Genomic DNA, 19,852 nt, shown 5'->3' on the forward strand with positions numbered 1-19,852 from the left:
TCAGTATAACTATCAGCAAAATTCCAGTACCTAATACAATGATTATTTTTTAGGAATAATCACACACTTGATTTCAGGTTTTTTTTTTTACCATCAAATTCATATTTTATATTTAATATATTTAGTTAGCCTTGATTTCTTTGAAATACAAATGATTAGGTATATATAGTTGCTCATGAAAGCGTTGAAATCTTTAAACAAGCAATGTGCCACATCCATACCAAGCATCATTAAAACTGGTCCTCAGTTTCCCATCATTGGGCATACTTTTACTGACTAGTTTGCAGCCTGTATACTGTATTGAAGCATTGCATATAATATAATGCATCCATTGTTGTTATACGTGAGGTACTGAAAGAAAGGAAGGAAGGAAGGAAAAAAAGCTGAAACTGAAAACAATATTAGTAGAAAGGGGGAAGCTAGCGACTATTTGCAACCTCAAGAGAAATGGCGTCACTTCTTAACGCCGGATCATTAGAGAAAATCACAATTTATTATTTCAGTAACTATACTGTATTGCGTAAGTATTGTTGTTCTATAAAATCACTTTTTTCATGATCTGAAGCTCAATTTCACTACTTTCCTTTGACCGACAACCTCAATTCATGACTTTCATCGATCGTAGACACCCTGCTCCGAGGCCTGATACAGTGAGCCAAGAGCATTATTTGTATTAATTATATACATGTATTATTCAGTTATAATTTCTATAAATAATCGTGTATTAGTCTATTCTAGTTATAATGCAAGATTGTTATTCCCTGGACTTTTGGAGTTCAAAAATACAGGGTAGATTATAAAGAATGATAATTAGGGCCCTGATTTTTGTGCTAACAAAACTGTTAAATATTTATTTTTATGTGCTAAAAATTAAAAATATTTACCAAAAAATAACAAGGAAAAGTATGGGAAAACACCCCACATAAGAAAAATAAACACTGGTGCTTACCAATAGCTCCTATCAGATGTTGAAATTCCATATGTATCGCAGTGAATAACATGTTTTCCAAATTGTCTATCGTAAAGCTAAGCCTAGTCATGGAATAATGCCTTATATCGAGAAAACGAACGTTGTACATCACATAATGTTCACCACACGTATTGGAAAAGGGGCATATACCGAATATTCACTCCATCAACTACACCTGTGTTTTGACCTTCCAATACTTCAGATATTTTACATGAGATTTTATAGCCAATGTTTTTCTGAAACAATTCCTTATTATTTATCTTATGACTTCAGCTTTCGAAGCAGAAAGAACATTCAGCTTTCTTTCAGTGCACTGTACTACTTTAACCGAAGTACTCAATAAATTTCCCGTAGTTTCTAGTTTCTTTATAGAGTGAGTCAAGAAACCGAAGTTGGCAATATGAAAGCAAAGTCACATTTCAAGCCATTGTCAGAACTTCAATCGATGAAGCATCATCTGGGTTTAGTTTAGCTACTACAGATACAAACGCTTCAAAATTCCCCGCATAATATAGTACTGCATTATGCCAGGTACTTCACCGAGTGATTACGGGTGTTGGTTGAAATGAAAGATCGGGATTTGTTTCTGTGAAAAGTTCAATTGAAGCTGGCAATTTTACAATTTTCTTTTACCCCATTTGAAACTAACTTGTCAACTTCAGGATAACGCGTTCGGATTTTTTTCACAGTCGATATAGGGCGTGTACGACACATGTCACGTAAATCATATTAGGATAGCATACAGAAAGAGCTTCACCAGCTTTCCTCACATAAAGAGCACCATCAGTCAGGAAAAGCAAAACATTGTCACATTTCACACCATTCGGCCACAAAATGTACGAAGGTTCAGTGAACAGCCTGGCAATTGTCACGTGATTCGAAATTGAAAGTTCTGAGGCCAGCAAGAAATGTTTGGAAATTATTTCATCATTTTTCACTACATCTTCCATAATAGTTCCTACTTTTCTAACATTAACAGAATCACTAGTTTCATCAATGTTCATCCATTTTATTTCTTTTCCACTAGGGACCTAATGTGTGTTGATGTTTCTTCATAGCACTTAGGTAGATAGTTTTACACAAGCGTTGACTCATTTGGAGGACTTAAGTTCGTATATTTGGTAAGAAATTTCGGAGCTCGGGATTGTTTACCTTATACAGGGGTATGTCAGCAGAAACGAACGCTTTACATAAATCTAAACAGTACCGTGTATATGTTGTGACGCTGGAAGATGAGGGTGCAGTAGGTACTCTGATGAGAGCTTGTCGCGATGAAACATGTGAAGAGCAGCGATATGTTTACTACCTGACAACGTTGATCTGTACTAACACGTTTCGAACACGATTAACAAAATAAAATTTTACGGTGGGTGGTATGTTTTTAAATTCCAATACATAGTTTTCTGAACGTTCACACACACTGGATTTCACTTTAGACATTGTTAATTCAGATCCAAAAATACGAACTCGACCACCGTACAACAATGACTCAATTAACAAGTGTCTCACAACTTAGCTCTGTATATATGATAGATAGATAGATAGACATAGATATATAAGGCATTTGTGTCAAATGTCTACACTGAAACGCGATAATGTTACGAAGAAACGTTTGGCATGAAAAAGCTTCCGGTAAAAGGGTGACAATTAAGGTGGAATTTTGAAGCCGGACTGGAAGGCCTAGCAACACCACGACTGACAAATCACGTGGTGGTGAAAGCAATCATAACGCACTGCAATGAAACCATTCTCCTTTAGTAATATAAAATATAGTACTGTGCCTACGATTACCTTCCCTTTACCTACGGTAGTCCTCCCCTCAATTTTGGCTTCAAAGTACAAAGTGCTCATTTAGAAGTTCTTCGTTTGGCAGAAGTTATATCAGCGCTGATAAGCAGAATTTATAACGACACTGTTTCTGCAGGTGGGAAAACGCTTGTAACTACGATGGATAGATTTATGTAGCCTATTCTTTTCCCGATGTTAATTTCTTTCGAGAGAAAGAGAAAAGAGCAATTCGTCGTGAAATTTAGAATAAAATAACGGAAAATTATTTAAAATATGTATTTATTACAAGAATGTCCACAATATTTATTTACATAACTCTTTTCAGAAAATGTTTTCTTATGTGAAATAAAATTTGTAATTTACACTTGCAGACTCTTAATTGGGATAATAAACTTTGTTTCGGGTTTGTACGTGTTTGAAAAAAAAATGTTTTACATACAAATCCGGACCTCAATGATGATATATCTGTATATTTCATAATTTTTCCAGTATGTGGATCAAAATTCCAGAATATTTCCAGTATTAGTAGACACCCCGTCATCTTAGAAATTATTGTTTATATTAAATGTGTAAAAATTATATTGTACAAAATGTTGAAATGTTAAATAAATAAATAAATAAAATAAATACCGGTAATACCTAAGCAACATTATATTGAAGTTATTATCAACGTAACTGCGTTTATCTATGCATTTTTTTAAATAATTTTGTTATAAATTTGTTAAATTTTACTAAAAAAAAGTTATATCGTACAGAATATTGAAGTGTAAAAGAAACGTTAAATGCAATTAGTAACAAGGCACTGGCATAATCATGTCATCCGGACATTAAGGTATGGTTGGTGCACAAAAAAATTAGGTGCAAGCAGTTGATCTAAGTAATCGTTATACTTACAAGGAAAGAACATGAACATGTCATCCGGACATCCGAATCAAACCTAGTCCATTCGATATACATAATAAAGATAGTTCATGCATACAAAATTAGGTGCCATGGACAACGGAGTAAGTTCCTGGGGTCCATTAACCCTGTTAATATAAGAAAATCGTAGACTTGCCTTGAAATAGCTATTACATCAATACTGTCGACGGTTTATAGCTCATTCTCTTCAGCATAAAACAAGCTTTTTCTATAGGTGCTACGTATTGGCGCCCATAACGTACTTCACAAGGGAAAATTGGGAGAATATCGGCAAAATTCCCTCCAGAAATCCCTCTCATCAACTTTGGACCCCTCTGGAGTGGCCCCGGGTGAAAGCATACAATCCAAATGTATCTAGAAAAATTCTATAGGGGATAAGAAATGTGTGTAGCATGTTATGTATATAGAATGGACTAGGTTTGATTCGGATGTCCGGATGACATTTTCATGTTCTTTCCTTGTAAGTATAACGATTACTTAGATCAATGCTTCCTACTTGCTTCATTTGGCTCCTATGTTTGAATTACCGGTTTCTAACCAAATTAACAAGTTCCCAAGCAAAACCTGCAATCTTTCCTAACTTCTAAGGTAAGCATGGACGCCCGAAGGGGAGAGCACGTACGGCCCGATCCCCCTTCGCCCTTGGCTCAAGAAAATCTATTAAATTCCTTAAGATTTTCTTAATACAAATAAAAAAAAATACCAATCGTAATATAGCAACCAGGGATTGGAATCATCCTCTAGAAAATTTTCTTCGGGCGTCCATGAAGATAAGTACAATTTTCCCTGACTTCCAGATCTCTCAAGAACCGTATTTTTAAGAACAGAAGTTACTAAGTAGTAATTTGTACTTCCTAGAAAATTACATCGGTTTTGAAAAAGTAAAAAAGCAGATATGGAACTGATGAGAGCCCTTAAATATCCTATTATACAAATTTTACCAAAGGAATGAGAATTCCGCTTCACCACATTAATTTTGCGTGTCTATAGCAATCTGTATGAAACAAACGTATAGTCTTAATCTGATCCGAAAGAACTTTTTGACTCAATTTATAACTGATTAATTTGGATCTGACCGTTAGTGCATAATAGAGGTTATCCGTGCTCTTATAAAAGATCATAGATAAATTACTGTTTTCTTACGACGTATACATTGCTACATTATGGGCACCTTGACCCATTTGTAAAGTATTTGGATTATGTGCCATTATTGTATTGTGAAGCACTGCTGCTTTCAGCACTCTACAGAACAATTAAACCAATACGAAGTGTATATTCACTTAATGATTTAAGTTACTTATGTATATGTTCCAATCAGTTGCTCACATACAAAATTAACTATCAAATAAACTTTCGTAGAAAAAAAAAATGGTTAAATGGAGTGAGAGAAACAGAAAAAAAAGGCAAAAATTGCTGAATCACGCCACTGGCTAGTTTCTATATTGATTAGCTATGTATGCAGATGCTAGCACCAGATGTGTTATATACCACACCCGGTCGTGATTCTACATATTACTATTGCACTCTTGTGGAACATGAATATGCACAAGTAAGCATAACATGTACTTGGAAGTGCTATTAACGTAACCAACTAAAGATTAAATTAATATATGCCAAATCTCAGCAGCTCGAAAATAGCTACGAATGCTTGAACTTCACCTTCCCCGAATACACATTTGACATGAACAGATCATAATTCAGTTAGGATACAAGAAAACACGGTATAAGTTCAAAGACAGCCATCGTAATTCTTACTTTGTAAACATCTGTATAAAACACAAAGACTGGAGGGAGTACTGTTCTAGCAACAAACTGAATTTTTGATGGTATTCCTGGGCATTTGTGTGCTGTTTACTATGGAACGACACCCGAAGGTCGAGCCTTGGGGGATACAATCGCCACAGTGAAAGATTACAACCTGTAGCAAACAGACACATTCATCTGCAAAGAGAATTCCGAAGGCACGAGGACGTCATGAGCGTGTAGCCTGTTTCTGGTTTGAGCTTAATGTACATAACTTAAGTACTGACACCATAAACGAGACGGACCTATTGTTTCACGTGGAAGCCTAATCATATAAAAATTCAGCACGAGTTTTCATATGTACTTACGAATCTTAAATAATTTGAATTCAAATCAGATACTTACCTGTTTTGTATATTTCATCTAACTTGGCTGCTACTTTGTCATCTAAGCCGTATTCTATTAACTTGCTATAATCTTCTGTGTGTTCTTCAGCATTTTGGTCCATTGGTTCATCCTTTACTTTTGACTTATCATCTTGCTCCATAGTTACTTCCCCATTCCCCTCTGCCATTTCTGAAAATAACAGAAAATTGAAAATTCAACTTACTCTTACTTCACCTCCGTAATATTTTTGTTAGTAAATATTAAATTATGGAATATCAGGAAGTCACTAAACAGTGATGGTCGCAAAACAGAGTGGGAGGATACGATCTTACTCTTAGAAACGCAATGACAGATTTTAATGCGGTTACACTATTTGAGATTCGTAAATAGGATATCTTTTTTTGTCTGGTTGTAGCAGAATAGTAATCAACTATGAAGAATTGATTACAGCTTCTTGAAATTACTCGTAAGATTAACCGTTTCACGTTCTGCTCGTGTATTACAATAATCACACTTGTGATTAATAATGCTCCGAGTTCTCCAGAAGATCAAGTTTAAATAATCTGATTCAAGCTGTGGTTACAGAAATTGAATGTCTTTTCTGAAAATGAATGAAAAGAAAAAAAAATCATTACTATCGTGTGCTTACAAGTTTGTATTAAACCAGTGCAATTTTAAAAGTATCACTATCTCACTACAGTGCAATGTTAGTTGAACCCAACATTTATAAATTTAACATTCTTACCCTCATTCCTGCTGACCTCCCTTCAACGGATAGCATTGCGTTTGGTAAAAAGTACTACCGAATTGTCCCTCTTTTTCCGTAATGTAATTGTGGATACCAGCTACTACAAACTTCATGTCGGAACTTCCTCTTTTACCCATTAAAACACAGATGTGTGCATAATCTTTCCCTCTAGCAAATGTCCATCTTACTGTTTGGCCAATATAAGAGTATCGTATGTGATGCTTTATTATAAATAATTTCTTGCAAACACATATTAAATTATCTCATAATAACAATAATATAAAAGCCCTCTTTTAAAACCAGTATTATGCTGTATTTAGGACCATTGGTCTTTAGTAAACATTAACAACAAATTCTTGTACAGATCCTAATTTTCGGCATTTACAAATTTTAGTATTAATAAACTATACACAAATCAACTTCAAATTATCTGCACGTACAACATCTCTACTGTTAACACAGGGTGCAGGGGAATCTAAAATTTGAAAGTAGAATTAATGGCCTTGAGTACTTTAGCAGTAGTGGTTTTAATCTTTAAGAGTTCAAAAAAATCTAAATTCGACTAGTTTCCTAAATCAAGATTTGAAAAAGAACTGAAAGTACTAATAATATTTAGAAATTCGAATTCAGGTTTAATTAATGATAATTTAAGTGTGTTGTAACATGACGTAATGTGCTCGTAGTAAAGAAAACTAGTATTAACGGAGGACAAACGTAGAGGAAGTTAAATTCTAAGCTCAGGTTCCGTTCAACTCTATTCTGATTTTCACGAACCTTTGCACCCTTTGTAAACAATGCAGACTGCAGTGCAGAAATGTTGTCAACTAATTAAACAAAAAAAATTATACGTAATTTTGTGCTAAGAAATTAATAAATAAACTGAAGCGGGGAAACCATGAGATTAAAAATGAAATGGCATGGGTTTGTGATAGGAGAATAAGGAACCATTTTCTCTCGTTTGCAGTAGCGTACTTGGAAACAAAGAAGAACAAAGAAGCATACCCACCGTCTCTGCGCGCTTGCACCCCACGGATGACCAAACCTGGACTACCCTGACTCGGTTACACTTTTTGCGTTTAGTTACCACTTGGCGCAAGTTGGTTTGTGGATTTTGCACTGCTTTTATGACGCATGTCTGCACGTCGTACTTACACCCATTGCTTTCTAAATACTATTAAAGTGAATTTGCAGCTAGGATTGCAACTCCTCCCATATTATTAACATCCTATGTTTATACAGCGAGGCTAAGGGAGACTTATGAGATGGGTGATAATGGTGGAATGAAGGAAATGGAAAGAAACTGAAGAACCCCGAGAAAAACCACCCACACAGGTTTCATCCACTATAAAGCCCACTCGGGGCGGGCTGAGATCGAACCAGAGATTACTAAGCCACCGTGGCCGTGTAAGGTAGTACAGCCGATTTTTCTGATAAAAAACACATATGGTCCCATAGAATAGGACAATTTTAATTTTGCTCTACTTCATAGTATAGATTAATACAAGTTTCTAAAAAAGTAAACTCAATTACCTTACAAGTACTATGCTACTTACTATAAACAACCACTTAAAGACTTCAAGACTCAAATTGCCATTCGTGCGTGTCATAATGAAGTTGAAGTATACCAAATATTAAATACGAATTGAAAATTGTCAATAGCATTGCTTTATAGTGTAGCTACTACAGTCGGGTAAACTTCACAGTACACGCTCCAGCTGCATATTGGTAACTAGGACTGCTTGAGAAGTTGGAGTTAAGTGTTGTGGCTCCATGGTTGGCAAAAACCATCGTTTTTATTGAGAAAAAAAACTTTTTTTTGTTTAAACTTTAAAAAAATCTGCTCTACGTATTTATATTACATATGGACAGAAATAAGTTTGTTTCGCCTTGCTATTATTATGCAACAATAGGGTTATGCTGTAAGGGCTCATATAAGCTTAAAGCGGAACCCAAACGACTTCCCGGCTTACATCCGAGATAAACTGTTCTCCATTTATACTCGAAACTGGGACTGGCCATAAATGCAATGAGTCTGCCGACTCACTCACGAAGGACTCCTCATAAAAATACGTTGTACTGATCTTTACATACTTGTTAATATAACTGTCAAGAGTCGTTTCAGGACAAAAAGATAAATAGTTGCACAAGTGAAACCATCATACAGAATTAATATAAATCGGGAAACTCCCGCCTTATCCATTGGGAAAATCCTGTTATTACTTTAAATGCAAAGCAAATCCCGTTATTGCTTTGCATGTAAAATTTTAAGGTCAACGTACCATAATCAGTACACTAAAACTGGGGTATTAAATTCCAAATGTAGTATGTAGATATCATTCAATAAAATTAAAACTAAGTCCAACCCAAGCTAATGTTGGAAGCTACGTAGGCAGTCGATAAATTTTGCCAATGTCTATCAATATATTTAACCTTGGCTTCTTTGTAAAACAACAGACATTCAGGCAAAAAAAAAATATACAATTTGGCTTCGTTTCGTATGTTTACGCTTAACACCTTTATGTAATACTGAGGTTATCAATAAGACTTTCGCTTTAAAGTGACAACCAAACCGTCACTTGGTTTACACATGAAAGAAGGGTTGTGGTTCGACCGAGAATTGAACATGGGACACCTTGATTAAAAGGTGATAAAACTAATGCAGATGGTTTGATATGTGGAAACGTCACCATGAAGTTCACACGATTTAAAGCATTTTTCATTCTTTTTTCGTTTGGTTTAAACTTTAAAAAAAAACCAGCTGGTTCAAACCAGCCAACCCTGTGTGGCACTACAGATGTTTCCCCCAATTATTATAGCTCTCGATGAAAACAATACAATGGTGCTTAAAAAAAATAAATGCGATCCGATTTTCAGAAGTTCAGGTAATTACAGTCTCGATACCTTCACTTGAGAAGCGTTAGGGCAAGAATTTTTCAGAACTATTATAGATCACGATGAAATGAACAGAATGATATATAAATCGCGATCCGACTTTCAGAACTTGAGAAACAATCATGGGGCGTGCAGGTGAAGTTTAAGCACACCACATGATTAAAAAAAAATAGGGTGTGTGTTCCAATGGGCCATGCACTAGTAATGGACCACATGTTTCAATTGCTTTTAAAACAAGTACCAGAAAGAAGCATTAACTCTGGCTGTTGGCTGCAAAAGTTAAGTGAGGGGGCCAATTCTTCCAATCATAGTCTTTCTTTTTACTCTGCTAATAGTATGAAACAAAAGCCACAAATTTGCAGGAGGCACAGCATGGTGCAGGTCGCAGGGAACCTGTTTAAGCATTCTGATAAGCGAAGAGGTAAGTTGAATCAAAAATTATTAAGTTAATCCTTATACTAAGTAAAATAGTGATTCAGATTATTAATTATGAACAAATAGACGAATTGCTGCCTATATTGTGTATGTAACTAATTGTTGGTACAGTCCAGCGTACTGGCCCTCTTTAGGTTCAAATAAAAGCAACTTACCTAGTAATGGGCCACAGGCGCCCATTACTGGTGAAAAAGAGAAATGCCTTTGGAACTTGAATAATTGAAAATATCAAGATCATGAAAAAATAGTACATCATAGTAGTGAATTTTTGCTCTGAAAAGTTCCAGTTGTGGGCTATGTTTCACGATTTGTCTAGGATGGTGGCACACTGCAAAATTACTTGATCTAGTGATGGGCCATGCCTTACCATTCCTTCTTAGAATGATCGCTGGGCTGAGAAAATGTTCACTAACGGTTCAGTAAGTTTACTTACATATGTTTCCTCAAAAGACAGAGTAATTTACGTTTATTTCCCTTTCAAATTAAAGCAGAGCGTTATAATTTCATAAGTGGCCCACTACTGGATTTTTAAGAAAATGCGTAGCCCATTACTGGTACATATCAGTCTATCCACAAATATACTTTTGTTACTCATATGAAACACTTACCTAAAATGGTGGTGGTTGTTTTGTCTTGCATAAATCGGAGTGATGGAAAATCATCGTACGCGTTCGGTATCTTGAGTAACTCCTAATATATTTCATTAAAACCGCTTATATGGTTTAAAAAGACCAATTACTGGCGCAGTCACCCTAGATAATTTTCACTAACTCCCTTCATTCTGTTCTTCAAATGATGCGCGGCGGCGACATAACACCACCCGAATAAACGCAGATAAAATTTACTGGGGGGGGTGGATAGAAGTACCGGCAGTGCAATTACTGAAATAACTCTTTCACGACTTCCGTATAAACACAGCGTCCAAACAATTATCACAAAAACAAGAGGAAAAAAAGCAATAAATGGCCACTCAGAACCACGAATGAAATACAGAGCTCGGATAGGTCAAATCTAGTCCTACGCGCGCCAGCGACCGTGGGTATACGCGTATGCGAGGGTACTGAAAACACGGGTTTTCAAAGTGTTGAGTGTTTCTATAGCACCTCTAATGATATCACACTAATAACCCATGCTCAAATTCAAAATATAGCTTGTACACTTTACGAAACACCGGCACTTTGCCCGCGGAAAACAGTACCTATTAGTCATTTTTCATACCCATCCGCTTATTTCAACTGTCGTATAGCACTTGTAATACAATTTTACACTAGTAACCCTAAAACCTAAATTTGCAAACATAAAATACAGTTCTATTTTATCGCTTAACTCTTCTGCTTGTAGAAATTTGTTCCTTATAAGCACGTCTTCCCATGCGGCGTTGAATTTTATCTGTAAATTGTGCAAAATGCGGTGTGCCCAAACTTGACCAGCATCTTTTTGAGTACTTTCACTTCAGGAACACTGTGGTGTAAAAATGTTTCTTACATACTAATCTCGACGACAGAAACACAATCGTAGGGTTAACTGCTGTTTCGCCGGACCAACTTTAGGAAATTTACCGGGTCAATTAGAGAATTTATTTCAGTTTGTGAAGAATGAATGGAAGTCAGGTAAGGGGAATAGTAAAAGTTAAGAAAATTGTTGTATTTTTCGGTTGTTGTTGATGTTATAAGCGGCAATGTATGTGGAGGCGGATGGACTATTTCGCGGAGAAGTACATTTTTTTACTATACGGATCCATAGATTGCAAAAGGACTAAGAAAAATTTGGGCAAGTCTTCAATTTCTCCATTCCATGTGGGTTCATGAGAACGGAACACAACTAACCCTGCGGGGCTCCTTACCCGTTCCTACTACTACTACTACTAATCTTATGGATCCGTATAGTAAAACTACACGCCTAGTAACGTAATGTAATTCAACCAAATATAACCGAATGCAGTACATCTTGGTACTTTTTTTCGATTTTCAAATTGATCCGGCGATACAACAGTAATGCCGAATCGTATAATATATACGGTTCCAATTATCTATACCTCTTGAAAACTAATCTGCAAGGCGGTCCATAATTTCGTATCCGATTATTTACAACACAGTTGTGTAAGTATGCAAATTTCCAGCACCATAGTGCATGTACTTGAAATAATTCCATTTTCGGGTAAACTTTAGGTTATAGTTAAGGAGCCGTACTTCCCATTTAGGGAAGGACGAGAAACGCCATACTTTCAGGAATTATTCATTGACTATCTAGGACGTTAAAAAGTAGGTAATAGACTGAGTTCTTGCCCTTGTACTTAGGGTGTTTAGGTAGTGCAACAGTAAGATGTATCCTCGTGCACGGGAGATGAGAAGTAGCTGTTCTTAACTATTACCTTAATTTACTGTATTACCCTTGATACGTGATGTATGTAATATATGTTGACAAGCATGTATAAGAAAAGTCGGGTAAACCTTATAATTCACGCACCAGGTGCCCATCGATAAGTAGGACCGCTTTAAAAGGAATAGTAGAGTAGGATAGGATAGAGTACGGTGAGGTAGATATGATTAGAGTTGGGTTAGCTTTGGGAAGTTTGAACCCATTTTGTTACAGTTGATAGAGGGTAATTTGTCGTCTGCATAAGGATACCATTGAAGCGGGAATTGTAAAGTTTGGTAATAGTTAAAGAACAGCTACTTCTCATCTCCCGTGCACGAGGATACATCTTACTGTTGCACTACCTAAACACCCTAAGTACAAGGGCAAGAACTCAGTCTATTACCTACTTTTTAACGTCCTAGATAGTCAATGAATAATTCCTGAAAGTATGGCGTTTCTCGTCCTTCCCTAAATGGGAAGTACGGCTCCTTAACTATGTTGCACTACCTAAACACCCTAAGTACAAGGGCAAGAACTCTGTCTATTACCTACTTTTTAACATCCTAGATAGTCATTGAATAATTCCTGAAAGTATGACGTTTCTCGTCCTTCCCTAAATGGGAAGTACGGCTCCTTAACTATAACCTAAATTAATTTATTAATGAGCAATCTAGGACCGAGAACTAGCAGAAAGATTCCTTCATTATGAGAGCGTAAGTACCCGAAGTGCTATTATACAATTCAATAGAAAATAATTCTCGGGATTTCCTATGTGCCTCACGCCACTAATCCTGAGTTAAATATGTTCAAACACATATGAATTCAACATACCGGATACAAACACGCGTCAAGATTTAGTAAAATACGTTTAAAATGATTACCTTATGCACTCACATCGTATGAAACAATTCGCGTTTTTAGGAACGAAATAAACGTATCTTATTCTCAGTTGTGTTTTGTAACAACCCGCGATGATATACAGTATGTCTCCTGTACCTTCCTCACGTGGTAAACGAAGTGTTTTTCAGAAATATAGGTACTTCACACACATTTAAATTATTTGTTTACTTATCATATAGGTTCAAATAGTCGATGTTAATAGCTTTAAGTGGTAAGAATTATTAAACCCAATCGTTTCATTACACTACACGTCCCACATTTCCCGATTGTTAAATAATAGATCCATGCTCGAATTCCGCGCTAGACCATTTGTAATATCCTACACATAATCCATGAAAAGAAATTTTATGTCACAATCCACAAATTCAACACCACACCATACCAATTATTGATGGTCAGTTCCAACGGTATGAACAATATTTTACGAAACACTAAAGATTTTTCACGTTGTGCTCATCTGTTGTTGCTCGATTTGAGATCACTTATATCACTCACACACACCTTTTTGACACTGTTGTAACTGACGAAGATATCTACACAATAATCTTTCGTTCTTACTCTTAAACACAGAACATGTTTTGCAATAGAACGTCACACCATAGGCTGTTCTCACTGCATTACAACTAAACCACGCCGGCCGGCGCGAAATATCGTCTTAAAATGATGGAAAGGGCTACCATTTTTGATGACCATATTATATCTTCAAAAACAAAAGCCACTGCACTATAGTGTTACGCCTTTCTCTCAAACACACACACTCAGTATCATATAACAACATTTACAAACTTAAAAGAAAATATTCACTCAAAGTTAACATACATTTACCTTCAATATTCAGTGATCGTTTTCCTCCTTAGGGGAAATGGCGGCGAAGACAACGTCAACGTGATCGCGTTCACTAGGGGGCCACAGAACGACGCGCAAGGACTAGTCTCTACCCCAGTGTTATTTGGATGTTATCGACGAATGGCGGTGTTTCGATTTGGCGGTAAGTAGTCACACCGCTTATAGAAAAAAAAGCAAAAAGTGATTAAATAAGTTATGTAAACACGCTGTTCTTTCGAGTAGAGGCTGATTGACACAAGCTTCTATTAATCACTGTAGAAGCACGGAAACATTGTTTCATATTTACTTAAATTTAACTCCGAATAATGAAAGTTTTTGGTAATTTTTATATCTAGCGTCACAACACTTATTTCACATGTGGCAAAAATTAATAAAGTCTTTGCATTATACTTACTATTGAAAAAAAACAAGAATTCCACTTTTTGGGATAAAAATTAAACTTGCGTCTTGATCTCTGTAACTTAGCGAAGTATGTCAGTAACTCCAGTGGCGTAAACAGAAACATCAACGGGGGCTCACAAACAAGCATATTATATGTTTATATGGCGCGAAATTTCCGGTTGGCATTGGCGACCGCTATGTTTTGCTTTAGCGATAGACACCTGTATAAATTTGATCTGTTTGAAAAAACAGTGATTACACCTGAAGTTTCAAGACCTACATATATACAGTAGCTATATATAAGCTAAGTATAAGTAGCACAGTAATACTTTTAAAGGCTTAAAGCATTTACTTTATTTTTAGCTCTCGGGGTTAGCATACTGGAACTTACACTTTCATTTCAGGTGTATGTATGTGCCTGTGGTACTTTATTTCTCGGCAAGATCTAAACCAAATTTGAGGACGAGTAGACCATCGTCTACATTTTGTGGCCCGAGCTCGGTTTGTATGTGGTACTTTATTTCTCGGTAACTATTGGCTGGATCTGAACGAATTTTGGTGTGCAAACTACAGCCCGCAGGCCAAATGCGCCCCCTGAAAGGTTCTATCCAGTCCACGATATGGTTTCTATTCTGACGAATGAAAATAAGAATAGATTACTTCGAATGAGTTGTATTAGTAACAAATTGACAGATGAGTATTTAACCACTTCTGAGAATCAGTCCTAGTAACGACCAGGGTGATCATCCAGCAAAAATATTTCGTACTAAGCTATGCAGGGAAAAACGTACTAGATCCGGGAAAAAGTGCTAAAATTTTATCTGCTCCCGTTTCACCCTATTTATCACATTTTATGATATTAATATCTTATTAGAAGATTTCCGCCAGCCCCCCTTTAATTTTTTTACAGTCAAAAATCGATACAAACCGTGCTAACCACTTACATCCTCCCAATTATGATTTTACACACCCAAACTAAAAATCCTGGCGGAATCCCTGCTTAATTGTTGTATTAGATCTCACTGTAAAATCACTAAAGTAACACAAGCATGACAAATATAGAGGATATCGGGAGAAAACAAGAAGTATAAAATGGGCGTATTGAGCAAATCGAGTTTTAATTCCTTAATAGCCTACATTTAAACGAATCGCCAAATACGTAATATTGTTTACAGTAACCATTTATCTATATATTAATAGCGGTGTATGAGAACAAAAAACTTCAGATCCAAATTGAAAGTGACTATGTTTGTGGCTCTTAATCTCTTGAACTACCCGACCGATCTCGATCAAATTTTTGACGTAGAAGTAGTGTTTTTAGCTATTCACTTTGACGGTAGAACTTAATGTAAGAGGTAGGAGGGGAATTATAAAAGAATAAATAAAATTTAATAACTCTTGGACCAAACGACCAATCTCGATCAAATTTTCAACATAGATGACGTTCGTCACTGGGATGGATTTTACCATTTCACTTTGACGGAATAACGAAGAAGTTGGGGATGAGGGGGAGATATAGGCAAATCAATAAATATAAAAATATAATGATCATGTTCGTGAGTTAATAACACTAGAACCACCCGATCGATCTCAATCAAATTTTCAACATAAATGAAGTTCGAACCTGGGAAGTTTTTTTATTATTTCATTTTGATGGTAGAACTTACGGGAGGGGAGGGGAGGAGGGTAAATATATGAAAATGAATAAAACTTGATAACTCTTGAACCACCCGACTGATCTCGATCAAACTTTCAACATAGATAAGGTTCGGACCTGGGATGTCTTCATCATTTTACTTTGACGGCACAATGTAGGTTAGGGGAAGGGTAAAAATACATGTAAAAATAAATAAATAACTAAAACTGGCTGTCTTCATCAAGCTTAAACCACCGAACCGATCTTAATCATATTATCAACATAGATGAGGTTTGGACCTGGGGTGGTTTTTAACATATACCTTTGACGGTAGAACTTAGGGTAGAGGAGGGGAGGGAAGAGATATATAAAAATAGATAAAACTTAATAACTCTTGAACCACCTGACCAATCTCGATCAAATTTTCAACATACATAACATTCGGAGCTGGGATCATTTTTATCAAGCAGTGCCCCGCAACATGGGGGGGGGAAGGGATATATAAAAATCACCGAAAATGACTAATATCAAAGGGCGCTTTAGTAATAGTAGAAACGGAACATATTACTATTTTTCCTCGAGGACGTCTATTTTTCGTCGAGTAATGATCGAGAAATTCTTAATTAAAGATATTATTAACGTGTTATTAAAACTACTTTGCTAGCCATAAATATTTTTTTTTTTTTTTAATTTTGTATTATATTCAATCATTCAGACAACGATAGTGTCCTACGCTTGCGCAGGTTATTATTCTAGTTGGAGGAGGCAACAAAATGGCACCTATGTCCCACTTCCGCTCTTGCAAATACCACTGTTGAAAAAAAAAAAAAAAAAAAAAGTTACCAGGAACAGAGAAATTTTTGTATATTGCCAAATTTTCATGAGATTCTTTTTTCTCTTCCAAATGTATTTATTAAAAAAGAAGAGATGGAAAAAAGTACTAGATTTGATGGTGAACGTACTAGAACAGTAGTGTTGTAAAATATACTAGATCTAGTCAGGGTCGGCGAGAGGGGAGGGCAGGAGGGGCCAGAGCCCTGGGGCCCAGGGCCCCAAAGGGGGCCCGGCGGCCAAGGATAAAAAATTACTAAATGTTGTATATTTTTTACTCAGTTCGCTTCCAACCAGTGCGCTCTTTGTGTAACAATTTTTGTGTACTGTGGTCTTGCAAAGAAATGACAGGTGACCAGATCCAAGAACAAGCAGCTGCACTAATTCAGCGATAGCCAAAAGATTTAGGAGATGATCTTTCTGATGAACTGCATAGCCTGAAATTGATATATTCGGCCAATTTTGGTGAGAAAACGCTTTCACCATGGGATCTCCTAAATAACATCACAACTTTGAATCTAGAAACTTTATTTCCAAATCTGACAGTGGCCCTTCGTATATTCGCCACAATCCCTGCTACCGTTGTTAGTGCAGAGCGTTCTTTCTCTGTTAAATAGAGTAAAAAATGTTTTACTCTCTACAATGTGTCAACACAGATTATCAAGCTTAGGCTTGTTGGCAGTGGAGACAGAACTTAAGTGATCAAACTGGATTCTATCATTGATGAATTCGCCAAAAAAAAAAAAAAAAAAAAAAAAAAAAAAAGAAGCCAGAAAGGAAATTTTGCTGTAACTATACGTGGAAAAGGATACATTGTAACTGTAACAGTTGTATAGTAGTAATACATATAATAAATTTCTCCTACAGACAATTACTATTAATATCACATTATTAATCACACTATAGTTAATTTGAGCAATATTTCATTGAAGTAACTAAATTAGGCCTAATGCCTCATGTCTCTAGTTAAGGAAGACTAGCTGCATAGCTTACTTCTATATAATTATTTATAGCAACAATTTGTGCAAAGATATGCATAGTACAGGGTAGGTTGGATGGTTGAGAACATTTACTTTCTCAACTTTTATTAACTATTTAATACTTTCTATTTGTATTTCCTTCACAATTAGTTTGTTTTGAGCATTTGATTGAGCATTAGGGGAGAACTTTTGCTATTACAAATAGATAAGTTACTTTTTTTTCTATATTTTGATACCATTGTATTTAAATATATATATATATATATATATATATATATATATATATATATATATATATATATATATATATATATATATATATATATATATATATATATATATTATTCAGTTTAGTTTTGAAGCCTTCAAAAATCTTAGAACCAACAAGTATACGGTCTAAACAAAATCATAAATAGTGAATTAATGAAGTTTTTCTTCCAGCGAACAGTGAACATAGGTTCAGAGTTCTTATATTCAGTTATTTGGAGATATAGCAATACTGTTTAACATGTAAATTAAACGCATTAATGGTCTAATAAAGAGTTCAAAATAAGTCTTAATGTTCATTTTAGACTTATTTCATACCCGTCCAAAGTGGTAAGTGCGTAAAAAGTCATAAGGAAAAATGTAAGGGGCCCGGGATTGCTCAGCCCCGGGGCCCGCGATCGCTCTCGCCGGCCCTGGATCTAGTACGAAAGTACTAACGCCCACCACCCGATTGTCTTCCCCCCGCGCAGACCAGGTCCGTAGCCAATAGTATTTTATTGGGGCATACCTTCTTGGAGCCCTACTAAAAATTATCCTCATTATATAATTATTATTAAAAGATATGATAATCAGGAGGTAAACAACAATATATACTGTAGAATCTGCTATAGTGATCGCGATGAGTCGTGAAGCTTGACCTAGATTTACAAATTTCACTACCCAATAGAACGCTGGGCTGTGTCCTGTTCGTCAATACCCACCCACGAATGTTTGCTAGTGTCATCTCTCGTGCTATACCTTACGGTTATTTTACATACCTTGCGCTGTACGAAGAACATGTATTGAGGGTGCAGTGTTGTCGGATTGCTGCTAAGTTTCGTTTTGTTGATATTGTTGCTGTCGCTGTTTTATATGTTTACTGTTATTATTGCTGCTGTTTAGTTCGATTGATTGTTAATGTTCGTGTTATAGTTCTTTGTTTTTCTTTTTCGCTCGTTTGCTATGTCCTCTAATTTTGGAAACGTTGTTAGTGTACTTCTGCTATTTCACTTTTTCTCAAGTGTCCGTTCGGAAGGCAGCTCCACGAATCGTTCCGAATTCTTTCGACCCATCACACGGGAGGGAAAGCAGTTTTATGAATCGTGTAGAGCCCAGGCTTTACAAGTCGGCGGCGGTCACTATAGTTAAAAGACCTAATCACTGCGAAATTAAAATACCGCCAATTTTACAGTAATTATGTGATATCTTCAAATAGATAAAAGATAATCGAAATATGTAAGAAGAGCGCGCTATACAATATTATTTTGCATGAGATACTGTTATCACGAGTCACTTAGTAACTTTCCGTTTGCAGCCATTTATAAATGCCGATTTTCTAAGTGGCTGGAAATTGAAAGCAGGTAAGTAATTCTTAATAATGGTATCTCATGTAAAATAATATTGTCTAGGGAGCTCTTGTTCCAAATTTTGATAATCTTTTATCTATTTGAAGATATCACATAATTAGGCCTACTGTAAAATTAGCGGCATTTTAATTTCGCCGTGATGGGGCCACTTATGATTCTTCGCTCAGCTCACTCCCACCTTTTTGAATGTTAATGAGTAGATTAAAAAAGCAATATGGAAAGTGAGCCAAGTAGTATTTAAAAAAGTCTATTAAATAAATTAATAACCATTTCTAAACCTTTCCAATTGTAGGATGAATAGACAGATATTCTCTTTTTGATGACAATGTACCTTTTTTTTTTTTCCAGAAAGTCGTACGTGTCCTAAGAAAAATATAAATGAGACGCAAAATGTCTTGTTGTTTGCTCGTAGATACGTAGTAT

The 19,852-nt window shown here is 35.8% G+C and overlaps 1 protein-coding gene across 1 annotated transcript in view; it reads right to left on the reverse strand.

Annotated features, from left to right (window-relative positions):
* Positions 1 to 13,782, reverse strand: part of Syp (synaptotagmin binding cytoplasmic RNA interacting protein) — a gene marked incomplete in the record, with an annotated part of 142,266 nt that extends 128,484 nt beyond the window's left edge. The window contains 2 exon segments of the mRNA XM_081728978.1: positions 5,828 to 5,998; positions 13,644 to 13,782. Of these exon segments, the coding sequence (XP_081585104.1) occupies positions 5,828 to 5,996 (169 nt within the window).
* Positions 13,783 to 19,852: the final 6,070 nt, after the last annotated feature.

Source organism: Thermobia domestica, chromosome 10 (assembly GCF_964235325.1).
Source record: "Thermobia domestica chromosome 10, izTheDome1.hap1.1, whole genome shotgun sequence".
NCBI lineage: Eukaryota > Metazoa > Arthropoda > Insecta > Zygentoma > Lepismatidae > Thermobia > Thermobia domestica.